Genomic DNA, 15,612 nt, shown 5'->3' with positions numbered 1-15,612 from the left:
CGGTCATCCCTACTGCCTCTGATCTGGCAGACTAACTAGACATAAATGCTTGTAAATTATGGCTGAGTGCTTGAGTGTGCCCTTGGCTATCCATAATTTTAAAAAAGCAAGATAATTGTGCCATCTGGTTTTCTTAATATAAGGAATTTAAAATTATTAACACTTTTACTTTTGATACTTAAGTATAATTGAGCTATTACATCTACGTCTATTTAAAACCAAATACTTTTAGACTTTTAATCAAATAGTTTTTTACTGGGGGGTGACTCACTTTTACTTGAGTCATTTTCTATTAAGGTGTCTTTTACTTTTACTTAAGTATGACAATTGGGTACATTTTCCCACCACTGGCTGTAGATAATAATAGCCTAAGTGTGAATGTGTCTGAAAGCTACGCAGACCTTCAGTGGCTATTGAAGCATGGCCAAGAAAACATGGCCTCTCTTAGTTCCCCAAAGGACCTGAGCATAATATAATTCTGGAAATATTCTTGCCAGATTATGGTGCAATGCATCTGTGTCAATGGTGTGCAATGTAAAGCAATTGATGCGTCAACATTTTAATTGTATCTGTTCTTATTCAAATAAATGAAAGCCATACTGTGTCTAATGCAGGAATTTGAATGAAGCATTTTGGGTACTTGGTATTCATTATTAATAATATGTATTAATTTTCCTCCCACTCGCTCTCTTTCCCTCTCTTTTTCTCCATCCACAGTTGTAGTGTTGTACGTTCAAGGCATCGGGACAAAGGAGTGGAGAGAGGTGAGTGAAAGGACTATTTTATTATTGATCTTATACAGTATGTTGTACTGTATCAACATAGTGTTGGTCCCATGTTTCATGAGCTGAAAAGAAAGATCCCAGAAAAGTTCCATATGCACAAAAAGCTTATTTCGCTCAAATAATGTGCATTCATTTGTTTACATCCCTGTTAGTGAGCATTTCTCCTTTGCCAAGATAATCCATCCACTTGACAGGTGTGGCATATCAAGAAGCTGATTAAACAGCATGCTCATTTCATTTTTTTCCCATTTCATCTTTATTTAACCAAGTAGGCTAGTTGAGAACAGGTTCTCATTTGCAACTGCATCCTGGCCAAGATAAAGCAGAGCAGTTCGACACATACAACAACACAGAGTTACACATGGAATAAACAAACGTACAGTCAATAATACAATAGAAAAAAAGTCTATATACAGTATGTGCAAATGAGGTAGGATAAGGGAGGTAAGGCAATAAATAGGCCATGGTGGCGAAGTAATTACAATATAGCAATTAAACATTTACATTACATTTACATTTAAGTCATTTAGCAGACGCTCTTATCCAGAGCGACTTACAAATTGGTGCATTCACCTTATGACATCCAGTGGGACAGTCACTTAACAATAGTGCATCTAAAACTTAGGGGGGTGGGGTGAGAGGGATTACTTAACCTATCCTAGGTATTCCTTAAAGAGGTGGGGTTTCAGGTGTCTCCGGAAGGTGGTGATTGACTCCGCTGTCCTGGCGTCGTGAGGGAGTTTGTTCCACCATTGGGGGGCCAGGGCAGCGAACAGTTTTGACTGGGCTGAGCGGGAGCTGTACTTCCTCAGTGGTAGGGAGGCGAGCAGGCCAGAGGTGGATGAACGCAGTGCCCTTGTTTGGGTGTAGGGCCTGATCAGAGCCTGGAGGTACTGAGGTGCCGTTCCCCTCACAGCTCCGTAGGCAAGCACCATGGTCTTGTAGCGGATGCGAGCTTCAACTGGAAGCCAGTGGAGAGAACGGAGGAGCGGGGTGACGTGAGAGAACTTGGGAAGGTTGAACACCAGACGGGCTGCGGCGTTCTGGATGAGTTGAAGGGGTTTAATGGCACAGGCAGGGAGCCCAGCCAACAGCGAGTTGCAGTAATCCAGACGGGAGATGACAAGTGCCTGGATTAGGACCTGCGCCGCTTCCTGTGTGAGGCAGGGTCGTACTCTGCGGATGTTGTAGAGCATGAACCTACAGGAACGGGCCACCGCCTTGATGTTAGTTGAGAACGACAGGGTGTTGTCCAGGATCACGCCAAGGTTCTTGGCGCTCTGGGAGGAGGACACAATGGAGTTGTCGACCGTGATGGCGAGATCATGGAACGGGCAGTCCTTCCCCGGGAGGAAGAGCAGCTCCGTCTTGCCGAGGTTCAGCTTGAGGTGGTGATCCGTCATCCACACTGATATGTCTGCCAGACATGCAGAGATGCGATTCGCCACCTGGTCATCAGAAGGGGGAAAGGAGAAGATTAATTGTGTGTCGTCTGCATAGCAATGATAAGAGAGACCATGTGAGGTTATGACAGAGCCAAGTGACTTGGTGTATAGCGAGAATAGGAGAGGGCCAAGAACAGAGCCCTGGGGGACACCAGTGGTGAGAGCGCGTGGTGAGGAGACAGATTCTCGCCACGCCACCTGGTAGGAGCGACCTGTCAGGTAGGACGCAATCCAAGCGTGGGCCGCGCCGGAGATGCCCAACTCGGAGAGGGTGGAGAGGAGGATCTGATGGTTCACAGTATCGAAGGCAGCCGATAGATCTAGAAGGATGAGAGCAGAGGAGAGAGAGTTAGCTTTAGCAGTGCGGAGCGCCTCCGTGATACAGAGGAGAGCAGTCTCAGTTGAATGACTAGTCTTGAAACCTGACTGATTTGGATCAAGAAGGTCATTCAGAGAGAGATAGCGGGAGAGCTGGCCAAGGACGGCACGTTCAAGAGTTTTGGAGAGAAAAGAAAGAAGGGATACTGGTCTGTAATTGTTGACATCGGAGGGATTGAGTGTAGGTTTTTTCAGAAGGGGTGCAACTCTCGCTCTCTTGAAGACGGAAGGGACGTAGCCAACGATCAGGGATGAGTTGATGAGCGAGGTGAGGTAAGGGAGAAGGTCTCCGGAAATGGTCTGGAGAAGAGAGGAGGGGATAGGGTCAAGCGGGCAGGTTGTTGGGCGGCCGGCCGTCACAAGACGCGAGATTTCATCTGGAGAGAGAGGGGAGAAAGAGGTCAGAGCACAGGGTAGGGCAGTGTGAGCAGAACCAGCGGTGTCGTTTGACTTAGCAAACGAGGATCGGATGTCGTCGACCTTCTTTTCAAAATGGTTGACGAAGTCATCTGCAGAGAGGGAGGAGGGGGAGGGGGCGGAGGATTCAGGAGGGAGGAGAAGGTGGCAAAGAGCTTCCTAGGGTTAGAGGCAGATGCTTGGAATTTAGCGTGGTAGAAAGTGGCTTTAGCAGCAGAGACAGAGGAGGAAAATGTAGAGAGGAGGGAGTGAAAGGATGCCAGGTCCGCAGGGAGGCGAGTTTTCCTCCATTTCCGCTCGGCTGCCCGGAGCCCTGTTCTGTGAGCTCGCAATGAGTCATCTAGCCACGGAGCGGGAGGGGAGGACCGAGCCGGCCTGGAGGATAGGGGACATAGAGAGTCAAGGGATGCAGAGAGGGAGGAGAGGAGGGTTGAGGAGGCAGAATCAGGAGATAGGTGGGAGAAGGTTTGAGCGGAGGGAAGAGATGATAGGATGGAAGAGGAGAGAGTAGCGGGGGAGAGAGAGCGAAGGTTGGGACGGCGCGATACCATCCGAGTAGGGGCAGTGTGGGAGGTGTTGGATGAGAGCGAGAGGGAAAAGGATACAAGGCAGTGGTCGGAGACTTGGAGGGGAGTTGCAGTGAGGTTAGTGGAAGAACAGCATCTAGTGAAGATGAGGTCGAGCGTATTGCCTGCCTTGTGAGTAGGGGGGGAAGGTGAGAGGGTGAGGTCAAAAGAGGAGAGGAGTGGAAAGAAGGAGGCAGAGAGGAAAGAGTCAAAGGTAGACGTGGGGAGGTTAAAGTCGCCCAGAACTGTGAGAGGTGAGCCGTCCTCAGGAAAGGAGCTTATCAAGGCATCAAGCTCATTGATGAACTCTCCGAGGGAACCTGGAGGGCGATAAATGATAAGGATGTTAAGCTTGAAAGGGCTAGTAACTGTGACAGCATGGAATTCAAAGGAGGCGATAGACAGATGGGTAAGGGGAGAAAGAGAGAATGACCACTTGGGAGAGATGAGGATCCCGGTGCCACCACCCCGCTGACCAGACGCTCTCGGGGTGTGCGAGAACACGTGGGCGGACGAAGAGAGAGCAGTAGGAGTAGCAGTGTTGTCTGTGGTGATCCATGTTTCCGTCAGTGCCAAGAAGTCGAGGGACTGGAGGGAGGCATAGGCTGAGATGAACTCTGCCTTGTTGACCGCAGATTGGCAGTTCCAGAGGCTACCGGAGACCTGGAACTCCACGTGGGTCGTGCGCGCTGGGACCACCAGAGTAGGGTGGCCGCGGCCACACGGTGTGGAGCGTTTGTATGGTCTGTGCAGAGAGGAGAGAACAGGGATAAACAGACACATAGTTGACAGGCTACAGAAGAGGCTACGCTAATGCAAAGGAGATTGGAATGACAAGTGGACTACACGTCTCGAATGTTCAGAAAGTTAAGCTACGTAGCAAGAATCTTATTGACTAAAATGATTAAAATGATACAGTACTGCTGAAGTAGGCCAGCTGGCAGTGGGTGCGTTGTTGACACTACACTAATCAAGTCGTTCCGTTGAGTGTAATAGTTTCTGCAGTGTTGCTATTCGGGGCTAGCAGGCTAGCTAGCAGTGTTGTTTACGTTACGTTGCGTTAAAAGAACGACAATAGATGGCTAGCGAACCTAGAAAATCGCTCTAGACTACCCAATTATCTTTGATACAAAGACGGCTATGTAGCTAGCTAAGTAGCTAGCTACGATCAAACAAATCAAACCGTTGTACTGTAATGAAATGAAGTGAAAAAGTGATACAACCTGTGAATGCGACCGGGTAGTTGAGTTCTATACAGAAGACGTTGGCTAGCGTTGGCTAGCTGTTGGCTAGCTAGCAGAGTTGGCTAGCTAGCAGAGTCACCTACGTTAAGGACGACAAATAGCTGGCTAGCTAACCTCGGTAAATTAAGATAATCACTCTAAGACTACACACTCTAAACCTAAACAACACAATTATCTTGGATACGATGATACGAAGACAGCAAAGACAGCTATGTAGGTAGCTAACACTAAACTAATCAAGTCGTTCAGTTGAGTGTAATAGTAATAGTTTCTCAGTGCAGCTAATCAGTGGACGTTAGCTAGCTGGCTAGTGAAGACTACGTTAGGACGGCGAAATACGATAATTACGCAATTATCTTTGATACAAAGACGGCTATGTAGCTAGCTGAGAAGAAATTGCTAAGATAAGACAAATCAAACCGTTGTGATATAATGAAATATAATGAAATATAATGAAAAAGTTATACTACCCGTTGGAGCGACGTGCAGATGCGACCACTCGCTCCAACCGGAACCGGAAACACTGGAATGGTAGATGTGCAGAAGATGAACGTGCAAGTAAAGATACTGGGGTGCAAAGGAGCAAGACATATAAATACATACAGGATGGGGAAGAGGTAGTTGGATGGACTATGTACAGGTGCAGTGATCTGTGAGCTGCTCTGACAGCTGGTGCTTAAAGTTAGTGAGGGAGATATGAGTCTCCAGCTTCGGTGATTTTTGCAGTTCGTTCCAGTCATTGGCAGCAGAGAACTGGAAGGAAAGGCAGCCAAAGGAAGAATTGGCTTTGGGGGTGACCAGTGAGATATACCTGCTGGAGCGCATGCTACGGGTGGGTGCTGCTATGGTGACCAGTGAGCTGAGATAAGGCGGGGGGGGCTTTACCTAGCAGAGACTTGTAGATGACCTGGAGCCAGTGGGTTTGGCGACGAGTATGAAGCGAGGGCCAGTCAATGAGAGCGTACAGGTCGTGGTGGTGGGTAGTATATGGGGCTTTGGTGACAAAACGGGTGGCACTGTGATAGATTGCATCCAATTTGTTGAGTAGAGTGTTGGAGGCTATTTTGTAAATGACATCGCCGAAGTCGAGGATCGGTAGGATGGTCAGTTTTACGAGGGTATGTTTGGCAGCATGAGTGAAGGATGCTTTGTTGCGAAACAGGAAGCTGATTCTAGATTTAATTTTGGATTGGAGATGCTTAATGTGAGTCTGGAAGGAGAATTTACAGTCTAGCCAGACACCTAAGTATTTGTAGTTGTCTACCTAATCTAAGTCAGAACTGTCCAGTGTAGTGATGCTGGACGGGCGGGCAGGTGCGGGCAGCGATCGGTTGAAGGGCATGCATTTAGTTTTACTTGCATTGCATTGAAGCTCGTCTGGAGGTTAGTTAACACAGTCTCCACAGAAGGGCCAGAAGTATACAGAATGGTGTCATCTGCGTAGAGGTGGATCAGATAATCACCAGCAGCAAGAGCGATTACACAGGTGCACCTTCTGCTAGGGATGCCACAGATGTCTCAAGTTTTGAGGGAGTGTGCAGTTGGCATGCTGACTGCAGGAATGTCCACCAGAGCGGTTGCCGGATAAATTAATGTTAATTTCTGTGCCAATGTTAATTTCTGTGCCAATGTTAAATTTCTCTACCAACGCTGTATTGGAGAATTTGGCAGTACGTTCTGCTGGCCTCACAAATGCAGACCACATGTAACCACGCCCAGGAACTCCACATCTGGCTTCTTCACCTGCGGGATTGCCAGAGACCAGCCACCCACACAGGTGATGAAACTGTGGGTTTGCACAACTGAATAATTTATCCACAAACTGTCAGAACCCGCCTCAGGGTAGATCATCTGCGTGCTCGTTGTCCTCACCAGGGTCTTGATCTGACTGCAGCTCGGCGTTGTAACCGACTTCAGTGGGAAAATGCTTACTTCCGATGGCCACTGGAACGCTAGAGAAGTATGCTCTTCACGGATGAATCCTGGCAGATGGCAGACAGCGTGTATGGCATCATGTGGGCGAGAGGTTTGCTGATGTCAATGTTGTGAAAAGAGTATCCCATGGTGAGCGGTAGGGTTATGGTATGGGCAGGCGTAAGTTACGGACAATGAACACAACTGCATTTTATCGATGGCAATTTCAATGGTCAGAGATACCATGACGAGATCCTGAGGCTCATTGTCATGCCATTCATCATCACCTCATGTTTCAGCATGATAATGCACTCCTCCCCATGTTGCAAGGATCTGTACACAATTCCTGGGAGCTGAAAATGTCCCAGTTCTTCCATGGCCTGCATACTCACCAGACATGTCACTCATTGAGCATGTTTGGGATGCTCTGGATCACCAGTGTGTTCTAGTTCCCGCCAATATCCTGCAACTTCATACAGCCATTGAAGAGAAGAGGCCACAGGCCACAATCAACAGCCTGTGTAAAGGAGATGTGTCGCTCTGCATGATGCAAATGGTGGTCACACCAAATACTGACTAGTTTTCTAATCCAGGCCCCTACCTTTTATTTAAGGTATCTGTGACCATCAAATGCACGTCTGTGTTCCCAGTCATGTGGTATCCATAGACCAGGGCCTAATGAATTGATTTAAATTGACTGATTTCCTTTTATGAACTAACTCAGTAAAATCTTTGAAATTGTTGCATGTTGCATTTATATATTTTTTGCCCTTGGAAGGAAAAGTAATTATTTGAAATGATAGATTTGACAAGTATCATACAGTATCTCAAGAGAATGTTTACTGAAGACCCAATGCTGTAGGGCTGGCTTTCATAAGATGAATCGTCACATCAGTTTAAAAAAGTTATGAATTTCACAAAAATATATCATTTCTTTGCAATGGTATTTTGAAACGAACGCCATCGATTCAACTTATAAAACCCATTCCTACTCCTTGACTTTTTCCACATTTTGTTACATTACAGCCTTATTATAAAATGGATTAAAAAACTAAAAATCCTCAGCAATCTACACACAATAACCCATAATGACAAAGTGAAAACCGGTATTTAGATATGTTTGCTAATTTATTCAAATCTAAAATAGAAATATCTTATTTACCAGATGTTATTGCGCGTGTAGTGAAATGCTTGTGTTCCTAGCTCCAGAAGTGCAGTAGCATCTGACAGGGGCAGCAGGTAGCCTAGTGGTTAGAGCATTGGGCCAGTAACTGAAAGGTTGCTGGATCGAAAATCCCTGAGCTGACAAAGTAAAAATCTGTCTTTCTGCCCCTGAGCAAGGCAGTTAACCCACTGTTCCTCGGGCGCCAAGGATGTGGATGTCGATTAAGGCAGCCCCCCTGCACATCTCTGATTCAGAGGTTGGGTTTTAAATGCAGAAGACACATTTCAGTTGAAGGCATTCAGTTGTACAACTAACTCTGTATCCCCCTTTCCCTAGCAGTGCAGTGGTATCCAAAAACAATTCACAACAATACACACAAATCGAAAAGTAAAAGATTGGAATTATGAAATATATAAATATTAGATTGAGCAATGTTGGAGTGGCATTGACTAAAATACAGTATAATAGAATACAGTATATACATATGAGATGAGTAAAGCAGTATTTAAATATTATTAAAGTGACTAGTGTTCCATTCTTAAAGTGGCCAATGATTCCAAGTCTATGTATAAAGGGCAGCAGCCTCTAAGGTGCAGGGTTGCGTAACCGGGTGGAAGCGAAGTGGTGGCTATTTAACAGTCTGATGGCCCAGATGGTCCCAGCTGACCTCGCCTTCTGGATGATAGTGGGGTGAACACATTGTGGCTCAGGTGGTTGATGTACTTAATCTTTTTGGCCTTCCTGTGACATCGGGTGCTGTAGGTGTCCTGGAGGGCAGGTAGTTTATCTCCAGTGATGCGTTAGACAGACCACACCACCCTCTGGAGAGCCCTGCGGTTGTGGGCGGTGCAGTTGCCATACCAGGCGGTGATACAGCCTGAAATTATGCTCTCAAATTGTGCATCTGTAAAGGGTTTTGGGGCCAAGCCAAATTTCTTCAGCCTCCTGAGGTTGAAGAGGTGCTATTCGCCACACTGTCTGTGTCGGTGGATCATTTCAGATAGTCAGTGATGTGTATGCAGAGGAACTTGAAGCATTCCACCTTCTCCACTGTGGTCCCGTCGATGTGGATAGGGGCGTGCTCCCCCTGAAGTCCACGATCAGCTCATTTGTTCTCTTGCCGTTGAGTGAGAGCAAACACCAAGCCATGAGGTAGAAGGAATTGTTTGTTGAGCTCCGAATCAGGATTGTGTCGAGGCACAGATCTGTGGAAGGGTACCAACATATTTCTGCAGCATTGAACATCCCCAAGAACACAGTGGCCTCCATCATTCTTAAATGGAAGAAGTTTGGAACCACCAAGACTCTTCCTAGAGCTGGCCGCCCGGCCAAACTGAGCAATTGGGGTAGAAGGGCCTTGGTCAGGGAAGTGACCAAGAACCCGAGGGTCACACTGACAGAGCTCCAGAGTTCCTCTGTGAAGATGGGAGAAACTTTCAGAAGGACAACCATGTCTGCAGCACTCCACCAATCAGGCCTTTATGTTAGAGTGTCCAGATGGAAGCCACTCCTCAGTAAAAGGCACATGACAGCCCGCTTGGAGTTTGCCAAAAGACACTGACGAATCCAAGATTGAACTCTTTGGCCTGAATGCCATTACGTCTGGAGGAAAACTGGCACCATCCCTATGGTGAAGCATTGTGGTGGCAGCATGTGGGGATGTTTTTCAGTGGTGGTCACTGAGAGACTAGTCATGATTGCGGGAAAGATGAACGGATCAAAATGCAGAGAGATCCTTGATGAAAACCTGCTCCAGAGTGCTCAGGACCTCAGACTGGGGTGAAGGTGCACCTTCCAATGGGATAATGACCCTAAGCATACAGCCAAGACAGCGCAGGAGTGGCTTTGGGACAAGTCTCAATGTCCTTGAGTGGCCCAGCCAGAGCCTGAACTTGAACCCAATCAAACATCTCTGGAGAGACCTGAAAATAGCTGTGCAGTGGCAGTCCCCATCCAACCTGAAGAGCGTCTGAGCGTCTGCAGAGGAAACTCCCCAAATACAGGTGTGAAAAGCTTTTAGCGTCATACCCAAGAAGGTCATCAACAAAGTACTGAGTAAAGTGTCTGAGTGCTTATGTCAATGTCTTTTTTTTTCCTTTAATACATTTGCAAAAAATAAAATAAACAGAATTTGCTTTGTCAATATGGGGTATTGTCTGTTAATACATTTTAGAATAAGGCTATAACTTAACAAAATGTGGAAAAAGTCAAGGGGTCTGAATACTTCCAGAATGCACTGTATATGGCTCTGATAATGTGGTTCTCATTACAGAAGTGGTCTACCTGTAGTACCTTAGTGGGTGGAGGGAATCGACCACAAACTGTATCAATTAATAATGGTTATTCAGCATTGTTAGCTGAATATACAATAACAATGCATTCAAAAGTTACTTTTCAAAATGCCTGTGTTGCAGCAATGTTACATTGTTAATGTGACACTCTCTCGCAAGTTCATTCGCAATCATCGAACAATAAATTGAGAAAAGAAAACTGAAATATGCCCCACATGGTGAAGATACTGTATAGCTATCTATATATTTAGCAGTACATGTTTTATCCATGTGTGCTAATGCACCCAACTGTAGGAATCTTAAGCATTCAGATAATGGTGAAACAACAAGGAAGACCCTCTCTTCAATGAACAGTTTCATTTTTCGAGTGAGATCGTGGCTATTACTCGGGCATAATCAAGGCATACAGTAATAGGGCCTAAAAGGGTGGAACCGAGCCTAACTGGGCTTAACTGGTCTGAACAGGTTCTATCCAGTTCCTATTAGGATTCTCTCCTATCGTCTTGTCAAGGGACTCCATAATAAATCACAATTCTTGTCAGCCAGACACAGACAGGGAAGGCTTAACCATGCATGTGTGGGTGAAATGCTCTGTGACAGTCACATTGAGAAAAAGCCTCATACAAATAGAATTGAATTGGCAAAAGTCATTCAAGATAAGTGTTGTTTTTTTGAGGTGAGTAAATCAAAACATTTTTGATCACCCAAAAATAAGTTGGGAAGCGGTCCTTGAGAAGCTATTGGAACCTAAGGGACTAAAGCATAGGATATGTGAACGAGGAGTATTGTGATGTGCTCTTTCTCTCACTCCTCGGGATGTAAAAATAAATGAATATGAATAGGATTTTGTGGGACCAGGGTTACACATGTAACCTTTTTTTTGCTGTTGTTGGTCCTGATGCTTTCTTATATCTCTCAGATGCATTTAGACACCAGACCATTCTTCCTTTTGATTTATTTTTTGACTATCTGTTTTGCCATGTATCAATGTGTTATTCAATGCATTTCTATGGGCCAACAGCAGTAAGGCCAAATTCAATGTTTCATCAAATGTAAAACAGTTGAAGTCGGAAGTTTACATACACTCAGTTTTTCCACAATTCCTGACATTTAATCCAAGTAAAAAGTCCCTGTCTTAGGTCAGTTAGGATCACCACTTTATTTTAAGAATGTGAAATGTCAGAATAAAAGTAGAAAGAATGATTTATTTCAGCTTTTATTCCTTTCATCACATTCCCAGTGGGTCAGAGGTTTATATAAACTCAATTATACCCCCCCTTGCTCGCACACGCTTTTCCAGTTCTGCCCACACATTTTCTATAGGATTGAGGTCAGGGCTTTGTGATGGCCACTCCAATACATTGACTTTGTTGGCCTTAAGCCATTTTGCCACAACTTTGGATGTATGCTTGGGGTTATTGTCCATTTGGGAGACCCATTTGCGACCAAGCTTTAACTTCCTGACTGATGTCTTGAAATGTTGCTTCAATATATCCACATCATTTTCCTACCTCATGATGCCATCTATTTTGTGAAGTGCAGTAAATCACCCCCACAACATGATGCTGCCACCCGTGCCTCACGGTTGGGATGGTGTTCTTCGGCTTGCAAGCCTCTCCCTTTTTCCTCCAAACATAATGATGGTCATTATGACCAAACAGTTCTATTTTTGTTTCATCAGACCAGAGGAAATTTCTACAAAAAGTAAGATCTTTATCCCCAAGTGCAGTTGCAAACCGTAGTCTGGCTCTTTTTATGCCCATTTTGGAGCAGTGTCTTCTTCCTTGCAGAGCAGCCTTTCAGGTTATGTCGATATAGGACTCATTTTACTGTGGATATAGATACTTTTGTACCGGTTTCCTCCAGCATCTTCACAAGGTCCTTTGCTGTTGTTCTGGGATTGATTTGCACTTTTTGCACCAAAGTACATTCATCTCTAGGAGACAGAACTTGAAATAAATCCACAGGTACACCTCCAATTGATAGGATAATGTCAATGTCAATCGATGACATCACTTTCTGGAATTTTCCAAGCTGTTTAAAGTCAACTTAGAGTATGTAAACTTCTGACCCACTGGAATTGTGATACAGTGAAATGATCTGTCCGTAATCAATTGTTGGGAAAATTACTCTTGTCATGCACAAAGTAGATATCCTAACCAACTATCCGAGCCAAAACTATAGTTTTTTAACAAGAAGTTTGTGGTAGGTTGAAAAACAAGTTTTAATGACTCCAACCTAAGTGTATGTAAACTTTCGGCTTCAACTGTATGCCTAAAATTCTAAATCAAATAGCTCTTTGATCCATGGCATGACCATCTTAAATCTTATATGTAAGCTTATCGCCCTCCTCAACTTTTTAAGTCACCAACCACCAATGTCTGAATTATAAACGTTTGATAAACGCCAGCTGAAAAGTTTATTCTCTTTCCACCCTTTAATTTCCCATAAAAGCACGATGAGCTCCTCAGTTTGTCTCTCAATCTATTTTCCAACACTATTTTAATAAATAAATCCATCTGGACAAAGGTTGGAGCCGAGACTAGACTTCACCATATGCCTCAATTTCCAAGTCTGCTTCCCTCCTTACCTCAGGCCATGCTCCGGTGCAGTTTAATCACTGTGTGAAAGATGCCCACTATGGCCACCTCTATAGCTACTCTACTGCTCTCTTACCCATAAGAAATATGGGTCTCACCACCCTGGGTTTTGTTCGTGAGCAGGCAACATTTAAAACATTTTGCAACACGAATCAAAATAATCCCCGTTTCAGGATCTTTTCTTCTGTTTGATGCCAGATTTAAACAGAAGTGTAGATGGGTAGTAGGGGATGTGTGGAGGTAGTGTGGAATTGTGAAAGTTGGCTCAGGGGTTGTTTTGATGCAATTAGGTTAGCAGCAGAGATGTAATTTCTATGTCTAACGATATGGAACAAGATAATTAGTATTAGTTTCACCAGCAGCTCTGCAAAGCCAAGTTGACCCCAATCCAAAGCCAGTTAAACAATGTCAAGAACAATCCAAAACGCACAGGAACAAGTTTTTGGACCAGAACGACAAAGCCTTCAAAGCTGCTTATTCCTCGTTGAATTGTGAGTGTGTGTGTGAGTGTTTTTGTCCTTCTGGCAGGCTGTACCAGGGTGCTTCAAACTCCCCATTTGAAGCATCTCTTCTCTATATCTTTCTCTTGTCTCCCTCGACGCTAAAGAGGCTTCATTAGGCCGACTCCAAAGCACCTGACTGCATTCAGAAACACACTGTGGGATGCCACAGCGATGCTAATGATGCTAACCTACTTTCTAACGAGTTCTTTCAGAATAACAATGATTGCTCTCAATTCACGACCCACGGTGAGCGGCATGATAAGTGACATTCGGCGGCCACTCGTCTCATTTTGGAATACATTTTGGATCTCTGCGGTATCCTGTTCTCATGAGCTTCTCTCTCTCCCTGTTTTTCTCTATTTCTCTCTCTCTCTCTCTCTCTCTGTTTTTCTCTATTTCTCTCTCTCTCTCTCTCTCTCTCTCTCTCTCTCTCTCTCTCTCTCTCTCTCTGTTCTCTCTCTCTCTCTCTGTTTTTCTCTCTCTCTCTCTCTCTCTCTCTCTCTCTCTCTCTCTCTCTCTTTTCTCTATTTCTCTCTCTCTCTCTCTCTGTTTTCTCTATTTCTCTCTCTCTCTCTCTCTCTCTGTTTTTCTCTATTTCTCTCTCTCTCTCTCTCCCTGTTTTTCTCTATTCTCTCTCTCCTCTCTCTCTCCTCTCCGTTTTTCTCTCTCTCCGTTTTCTCTCTCTCTCCTCTCTCTCTCTCTCTCTCTCTCTCTCTCTCTCTCTCTCTCTCTCTCTCTCTCTCTCTCTCTCTCTCTCTCTCTCTCTCGTTTTCTCTCTCTCTCTCTCTCTCTCTCTCTCTCTCTCTCTCTCTCTCTCTCTCTCTCCGTTTTTCTCTCTCTCTCCGTTTTTCTCTCTCTCTCTCTCTCTCTCTCTCTCTCTCTCTCTCTCTCTTCGCTCCACTTTTGTTCCACTTGCAGTCAAGATGGTTCATTATAAAGAGAGACTGAATAAAGAGAGAAACTTTTCCACTGATTACCTCGAAGGCGCTCTTCTTATTCTCTCGTTGTCGTCGTACCCTGTGGCTCGTACTGTGATTATGTAGAAGGAGCTCTGTGCACCACTGTCAATCAGACATGTTAGGACAATGTTGTCTTATGTTATTCACTGTGTGACAAGCAGCATAGCAAATTGAAAGTGGGCAGGTGATGCATTGTGGGTCTCAGCTGTCACTGGAGATATGAAACATCACCAACTTCATAAACGGTGTAGGTAATAAATAGCTTACGTATTAAACGACATGGAGAGGTAGTGTCTTGAATTATGATGGGTTATTTGACAGACCACATAACAGTTCCTCTTCGGAACTTGTCTCCATTTGCGCCCGCGCTCTCTTGCCTCTAGATCAACACCAACTGGTACGCTAACTCCAGCTCAGTGGAAGTGTCGACCCGCTGTTCACCAGTCTTGGAATACCTGATGGTCAAATGTCGACCTTTCAACCTCCCGAGGGAGTTTTAAGCTGTTGTCGTGACTGTTGTATACATTCCATCTCAGGACAAGAAAAATAACATGCTGGCACTTAACAAACTGTATTAACAAGCAAGAAAACCTACATCCAGAGGCTGCTTTTCTGGTTGCTGGAAATTTTTAGTCCGCGTCACTAAGACAGGTGATGTCCGTCTTCCATCAACACATCTTCAATGCCACCAGGGGCCGATAAAGTCCTAGACCACTGTTTTTCTATCCACAAGCAAGCATACAAGACCCTCCCTCGTCTGCCATTCGGCAAATCAGATCATGAATCCATACTCCTGCTTCCTGTTTACAAGCAGAAACTCAAACAGGAAGTACCTGTGACTCGTTCCGTTGAGAAATGGACACCAGAATCAGATATTATGCTACAGGACGGCTTTGCTAGAGCTGATTGGTATGTACTGTATTTCGAGACTTCGCCAATAACATTAACAAGCTAACCACCTCCGATACTGGCTTCATTAGACAATGTTTTAAGTTTGCCTCACACACACACACACACACACACACACACACACACACACACACACACACACACACACACACACACACACACACACACACACACACACACACACACACACACACACACACACACACACACACACTCTATCATCTGCTCACTCACACAGAATATGCACATACTGTACATTCATACTGACTCTACATACACTCACACCCACTCACATACAATCTGCTGCTACTCTGTTTATCTTTATATCCTGTTGCTTAGTCACCTTACCCCTATACATATCTACCTCCATCACTCCAGTATCCCTGCACATTGTAAATATTGTAAATATGGTACTTGAACTGACCCTGTATATAGT

General features: G+C 44.9%; 1 protein-coding gene across 1 annotated transcript in view; it reads left to right on the top strand.

Annotated features, from left to right (window-relative positions):
• The window catches only part of LOC124003576 (copine-9-like), a 186,704-nt gene that overhangs the window by 33,423 nt on the left and 137,669 nt on the right, over positions 1 to 15,612 (top strand). The window contains exon 3 of the mRNA XM_046311934.1: positions 718 to 764. Coding sequence (XP_046167890.1) covers positions 718 to 764 — 47 coding nt within the window. The remainder of the gene's footprint in view (positions 1 to 717; positions 765 to 15,612) is intronic.

The sequence above is a fragment of the Oncorhynchus gorbuscha genome, linkage group LG18, assembly GCF_021184085.1.
Source record: "Oncorhynchus gorbuscha isolate QuinsamMale2020 ecotype Even-year linkage group LG18, OgorEven_v1.0, whole genome shotgun sequence".
Taxonomy (NCBI): domain Eukaryota; kingdom Metazoa; phylum Chordata; class Actinopteri; order Salmoniformes; family Salmonidae; genus Oncorhynchus; species Oncorhynchus gorbuscha.
The sequence above is the reverse complement of the archived record's forward strand: the minus strand, read 5'-3'. Positions and strand labels throughout refer to the sequence as shown.